Below are 7,434 nucleotides of genomic sequence, written 5' to 3' on the forward strand. Positions count from 1 at the left end.
TATGGGTTTCATAATGTTGACAAATGATCACTGGTTATTACACTACACTTCAGAGTATTTGATTTCACCTTAAGGATTCTGGTTTGGAACCATTGGGACATGTAGACTAGTTAAAAAGACAATGGTATATATTCTGTCACAAAACAAAACAAACTTACATTGTTGATTTCAAACTATATTGCTGGCCTTTCTGAATTTCCTCAAGTCTGCATAATGTACCCTTATTTGAAGTTCACACTGTAACAATTTTTTTATCCACTTTTTTTTTTATCCACAGATGTTTATAGAAATTAACATGATAGAAACATGGTGTAGTATATAATTAAGTGGTTAAGACCATATCTAAGAGTTTAGCTTTTCCTTTCAGTTCTGCTCCTAATTTGAAATGTTGTCCTTTGTTCATTAACAATTCCCGTGGCAGTGGTCTTGGCCTCTGAGTCGATGTTAGCGCTCTGCTGGATAGCTGGCATCAGTGGCATGTAATTCTCACTCAGGTTGGCCTAATTATAATGCAGAAGACGTTTGCCAGAGCCCTGCTAAATTAATTGCTTATAGTCTTTTGTAATGATAGATAACATAATCAAATTCTGCCACATGTTTCTGAGGTCTAAGTATCATCCCAGCCATCTCTGCCGTTTAACTCAGTGACAGCGTCGACTGCTGCCATGTTACTGTGGGATGTGATTAACATCAAAATGGAAAAATAGCATTTTTTGTTAAGAGGGAAAGCTAAGTTTGTGGTTGGGAAATCATTTAAAGCAGACTGTTATGGAATGGCTCCATTTGGCAAATATCCTCATATATTATCATTTGGAAAATGTCTCTTTTGACAGACTCACCTGGGTTGTAATCAACTAAAGATGTCTAGACAGCTCCTTTCACGTTCTTTTTGGGCAACTGTGATTTATAGTGTAATAATGGGCAGCAGTGCATTCAGGGTTTTTGTCTTGGCTGAAAGAGATGCTTCTAAGAAACATGATTATTTCATTCAAAATGAATTTCATTCACTTTTTCTCTTTATATTATAGTGTGAAAATTTGTCCTTTGTAAATGACAAGCATGATGTCTGGAATGATGTAGGTGTCTTTGGACATGTACTTACTGACTAATTGATAGTTTCAGAATTGTTCAGATGGAAAGATGCCTACTCATACAGTATTGTTAAAATAATCAATCCACAGCATTTGATTCATGTGTACACTGGGTAAAAATCAGCCTTTTAGTAATGGAAATGGCAAGAAAACAACATTTATTTTGCCTTTTTTTGTTGCAAAGATCTAGATGTCCTGTTTACTCTGACATCCAATGTTTAATCATCCGTTTGTCACATTTTTCAGGGAAGGTTAGGTGGCAGGACTTTGACCAGGACCTGTACGTGGGAGCTACAGTGGTGAGGCCAGGGCAGGATCCCTACGCCCGCAACAAGTTCAACCAGGTTGAGAGTGACAAACTCAGAATGGACCGCAGTGTCCCTGACACCAGGCATGACCAGTAAGTCCCAGTCGAGTTTTTAGCTCAACTCATTCATTTAAAGTGCCCCTATTATGCCATTTTTAAGGTTCCTTATATTGTTTTGAGAGTCTCCTACAATAGGTTTACTGCATGGAAGGTCAAAAAATGCTTCAGTTTTCTCAAAATATGCATTTAATATTACCTATTTTCCAACAATTCGTTCGAAGCAGTTCTAAGAAATACTGGTCTACCCGGTTCAGCGTGTGTCGGAAATGATACACCCATTGCCATAGTTCTGTATTTTGAACACTCAAAAGAAAATATAAACATCTATTATTGATCATACTTACAGGTTGTTATTCAGTGGAGCAGCTGGTCCAAATAAACTGGGTACTGAGCCATCTTTCAAGACCAAGTGTTTTGTGAATCCTGCGTTGAACTCCCCAAGATTAGAGAAGCAGTCGTCAGTAAAATGACAGAAACACAAAAAAAGACTGGGGTTGTACTGCTGTGGTACAGTGGAAAAATGTATTTTAACCACTGATTCTTTGCAGCCTCATCTTTCGGCAGTGAAAATAAAATACATTTACTTTCACAGCTTAGGACACAGTGTCTTCTCGACATGATGTTAACCACATGAACAAGCTACAGTGTTTGAGGGTGGGGTCAAGTTGTTCGCAGACAGCCAACATAGAACATAGGCAGGAATTATGCAAAAGTGTTACCCCGTGACATGTAGCCATCGTGGAAGGGGGATTTGAATTACAGACGACTCGTTTAGAGTCGATTCTTTCTTTTGGGAGACAATAACTTTATTAATCGTGCACTTTCAGCTTTACAACTTTGAAGATTGTTTACATTCACATACAGCTACATTACACACTGCATGAAAGGCAGTATTCGAAATGGCATAATAGGAGCACTTTAAAGGGGTCATGAACTGAGAAATCAAAATTCCCTTGATCTGTTGACATTTAAAAGGTCATTGTACTATAAAAACATCCTGCAAGTTTCAGAACTCAAAACTTTCTTGTTAGTCTAAAAACAGCTTATATTGAAGCCAATCTGCCAAAATGACAGGTTGTGGAATGTGCTACTTTATGACATCATAGTGTGGTTAAACACCGCCTCCGCAGAAGAAGATCAACACCTGCTTCTACATCACTGCCTGTTTAGCTCCGTCCACCGATTCATGCATGTAGTGTAAATAACGAGAGAGGCAAACGCAGGTCTACGCAGAATTTAAACGATAAAGATGACTATGAAGACAACAAGACACTGTACAGTGCCAAGCTGTGGAAAAACACAGTCTTTGCATTGCCTTCCTTCTGATCCCAACATTAGTTCATGACCCCTTTAACACTCAAGAAATAGAGCTTTGCTTCTTGTTCAGTTCACTTCATTGAAATAATAAGCTAATGCTCAACACAGTTCTTGAATTTGTTTTTCAGCTTAATTTCATTGCATGTAATCAGTTTTAATTAGTAAAATAGAAGTTTACTTAATTTGTTTGTGTTGGGGCAATATTGAATCATTTTCATTTGTTTGTGATGTCCAGGTCCTAGAATGCTTAGCATAGGCAAATGTTGAAATTAAAGGGATAGTTCACCTTCAGTTGCTGGTCCGCATTGACTTGCATAGTGTTTTTTTTCCATACTGTGGAAGTCAATGGGGACCAGCAACTGAGGGTGAACTATCTCTTTAAGAAGTATTTAATGTGTTTTTGAATAACATGAGAGACATTGGGGAGAATACACAAAACAATGTTCACATGTTTGTAGTTTTTTTTTTGTAGTACACAGTTCAAAATGCCCAACAAAGATGCATTTATTTGATCAAAAATACATTAGCAAATGTTATTTCAATTTAAAATAACAATTTTCTATTTGAATATATTTTTAAAATGTAACTTGTTCATTACTCCAGTCTTCAGTGTCACATGATCCTTCAGAAATTATTCTAATATGCTGATTTGTTGCTTGGTGATGCATTTATTATTACCAATGCTATGAACAGTTGTGCTTGCTTAGCCTAATATTTTAGTGAAAACCATGATACATTTTTTTAGGATTCTTTAATTTATAGAGGTTTAAAACAACAACATTTATTTGAAGTAGAAGTCTTTTGTAACATTATAAGTTTACTGTAATTTTGATCAATTTAATGCATCCTTCTTTAATATAAGTATTAATTATTACAAAAAAAAATTCTTACTCCAAACCTTTAAATGGTAGTGTATGTCCAAATAAAATATTACTTTAAGCAGGCTTGCTTGTTCTTTGGATAATAGCTAGTAGTTAGCTGCACGAGATTCTGTTGAATTAATGTCAAAATTTAATAGGATTTACACAATTCTGTTATATTTGAATTTAATTCTCTAGCACTTTCTATTCTATTTTAATTCTACTTTATCTATATTTATCTTTTTTTTATTTAAAAAAAAAAACACTAGCATTCTATTTTTTCTATTCTATCTACTTTTTTTTTCTGTGTGTGTGTGTGTGTGTGTGTGTGTATGTATTAAATTACATTTTAACTTCAGTTGACTCTGGTGACTGTGATTTTAATTTTACTAGATCTAAGGGCAGCATTTGATACTATTGATCACAATATTCTTATTACTCATTTAGAAAAGACTGTGGGTATTCGAGGCACGGCTCTTGAGTGGTTAAGATCATTTCTTTCTAATAGGACCTTTTCAGTTAATATCAGTCAATCTTATTCTAAAACCGCTCCATTGAATTGTGGTGTTCCCCAGGGTTCAATTCTTGGTCCAATCTTGTTCTTACTGTATATGCTGCCCTTGGGTTCTATTTTTAAAAGGCATGGAGTTTATTTTTATTGTTTTGCTGATGATACTCGGGTGTATCTACCTTTACGGAAACAGGACAAGAGGACAATTACATCTCTATTAAATTGTCTGCATGAAGTTAAACTATGGATGTCAGCAAATTTTTAAAATTTAAACGAAAGTAAGACCGAGGTAATTTGTTTTGGAAACTCTGAGACTCAAGTCCTCTCTGATTTGGGGAACTTGGCTCCTTTCTGTAAATCGGTAGTTAAGAATCTTGGAGTTCAGTTTGATGTCTCTCTGAAATTTGATAAACAGATCAACTCTGTGGTTAAGTCTTGTTTCTTTCATTTGAGATTACTAGCTAAGGTAAAACCGTTTCTGTCACCTAACAATTTTGAAAAGCTTATTCATGCCTTTATTTCTGTAAGATTGGACTACTGTAATTCTTTGTATGCGGGTGTGAGCCAATCGCTGTTAACTCGCTTGCAGTTGGTGCAGAATGCTGCTGCTAGATTGCTGATGGGTGTTCGTAAATACCAGCATATAACACCGATCTTAGCTACTTTACATTGGCTTCCAATTCACTACAGCAGGGTTGATTTTGAATTACTTATTTTAGTATATAAAGTCTTACATAATCTGGCTCCCTCTTATTTAATTGATCTTTTGCATTTACATAAACCTCAAAGGAATCTAAGGTCATCAAACCAGATGATTCTAGACGTCCCTAGGACAAGATTAATACTGAGTGATGACCGGGCATTTTCAGTGGTGGCCCCAAAGCATTGGAATAGCTTGCCTTTATATCTTAGACTTTTTACCTACATTGGGTTCTTTTAAAAGAAATTTGAAATTGTATAGAGTTAGCCTTTGGCTCAACATATTGAGTAAACAAAGTGGGTCTCCTTCTTTGCTATGATGTTTGTTTTACTTGCTTATTTATTTATTACTCTCTTTTTCCTTCTGTGCTGTTGGTCTCCTTTTTACTAGTTACTATTGTACAGCACATTGGTCAACCTTGCGTTGTTTTAATTGTGCTCTATAAATAAATAAAATAAAACAAACAAACAATATATATATATATATATATATATATATATATACATACACACACCTTGCTACGTGTACTGCATTAGGCTAACCGAGACTTGTCATTTGCACTTATATATTGTTGCTCTTTTGTTAGTTTTGACTGCTTTTATTGTCCTCATTTGTAAGTCGCTTTGGATAAAAGCGTCTGCTAAATGACTAAATGTAAATGTAACGTAATGTGAATTTGAGTTGAGTTACAGTTTAGTTTAAGAAAACCAATTTCCAATGTGTGGTGACACTTCTCATAGTTGAATTAAGTTTAGTGAAAGCATTATTTAAAGTGAAGTTACTCACATATCTGAACATTAGACTCATGCTATTGGGCACAAAATCTAATTAAAACCGTTTCCTTTGGTCCTGTAGAGTATTAAAGCATCCTTTCCACTAATAATGGATTGTTCATGTTACACAGAGCATTTGCCTCACTATGTAAGGGTTTTCCATTGCCTAATTCATTATGTAGTGTGTCTTACTTTACAACACATAGTGAATGCCAAGAACAGTGTCAGTGGTTCTTTGTGATAAAGTCAGTCAAAATGAATGTGCTAAATTAATTTCTGGTTCTCATAAAGAAGATATGTCATTTGATGAGAGATGCTTACACAGCACAATGATAGAGAAATGCATGAAAAGCACTTCCCCAGCAAATCAGTGAGTCTTTCAAAACTTCATCTTCATCCGTCTGTCGGTCACAGTGTCCTTGAGGTGGTAAAGTAGCAGATTGTCTTCAGGGCTTAAATGGCTGTCGGAGATGTCAAGGCAGGATTGACAATACTGAATCATCAGGGTGTGTATGAGTAGAGTGTATAAGTGGAAAATAAATGAGTGGTTAAATGGAGAACGAGCTTGCCTCTTAGATGCAGTCTTGGGTGTTAGGAATCTCATCAGCTGTAGCAGTCACACTTGTGTTCAAGCTGAAATGTCTCGCAGGGGAAAATCATTTACTCCTGAGTGGGCATCTGAAGGAATGTCATATTTGCTGACGACACAATAGGAATATCTGGGCACTCATTTTTTCCCCTGATAAACTGGCCACTCACCACTCTGTGTATTAAATAATGTGTTGCATATATTTAGCAAAACCGTTCGGTTTAGACAGGTTTAGTGTTACTTTTCATCTTTGCATTTTAGGATTCATTTTTAAGAATTATTTAAAAGCTGCAAAATGCCAGGTAAGATGTCCACATTATGTTTTCCATCACCAGTTTAATGTACTGTACTGTTTTTTTTCTTCTTCTTCTTAAATAAAAGGACTGTAGAGGAAAGTTTGAGTTCAGCAAAACTAACAAGTTTTGCTAACTTGGGCTACTTTTTAATGTTAGAAAAATGCTTGACCACCCACATTTGCACCTCAGCAATGCCTTTTCAGTGTTCACCAACTTACCCAGTCTGAAGTTTATATTATAACAAGTTCCATAATCATTTCAGTCCATTCTCTTTTACACATCAAAACGCATTGCACACACGTTTTCAAAGGTACTCTGTCATTCAAAAGTTTGGGGTCGTAAGGTTTTTGAAATATATATTTTTTTTTTTGCCTCACCAAGGATGCAGTTATTTGAGCAAAAATACAGTACAGCAGTGATATTGTGAAATATTATTACAATTTGAAGTAACTGTTTTCTATTTAAAAATATTTAAACATTTAATTTAGTCCTGTGATGGCAAAGCTGAATTCTCCACAGTCATTACTCCAGTCTTCAGTCACATGATTCTTCAGAAATCATTATAATATGCTGATTTGTTGCTCAAGAAATATTTCTTATTATTATCAATGTTGAAATGGTTTCAACAAAAATTTTAAGCAACACAACTATGATACTTTTTGTTTTTCTTTGGTGAATAAATAGAAAGTTCAAAAGAACAGCATTTATACAGTATGAAGTAGAAATCATTTGTAACATTATAAATATTTTTACTGTTATTTTTGATCAATTAAATATATCCTTGCTGAATAAGCCATTTCTTTCAAAACAAAGTAATCTTACTGACCCCAAACTTTTGAATGGTATTTAGTAAAAGACAGGCTGTTTAATTTTGTAGAGTCAGATAGAGGGAGAAAATAGTTATGTAAAACTGAAATATATATATATATA

At 34.9% G+C, this 7,434-nt stretch overlaps 1 protein-coding gene across 2 annotated transcripts in view; it reads left to right on the top strand.

Annotated features, from left to right (window-relative positions):
- Window positions 1-7,434, top strand: part of LOC107743534 (polypeptide N-acetylgalactosaminyltransferase 2-like) — a 76,289-nt gene that overhangs the window by 43,823 nt on the left and 25,032 nt on the right. For both annotated transcript variants that reach the window (XM_016556802.1, XM_016556803.1), the window contains exon 3: window positions 1,338-1,491. In XM_016556802.1, coding sequence (XP_016412288.1) covers window positions 1,338-1,491 — 154 coding nt within the window. The remainder of the gene's footprint in view (window positions 1-1,337; window positions 1,492-7,434) is intronic.

Source organism: Sinocyclocheilus rhinocerous, unplaced genomic scaffold (assembly GCF_001515625.1).
Source record: "Sinocyclocheilus rhinocerous isolate Xijiao unplaced genomic scaffold, SAMN03320098_v1.1 scaffold677, whole genome shotgun sequence".
Classification (NCBI taxonomy): Eukaryota; Metazoa; Chordata; class Actinopteri; order Cypriniformes; family Cyprinidae; genus Sinocyclocheilus; species Sinocyclocheilus rhinocerous.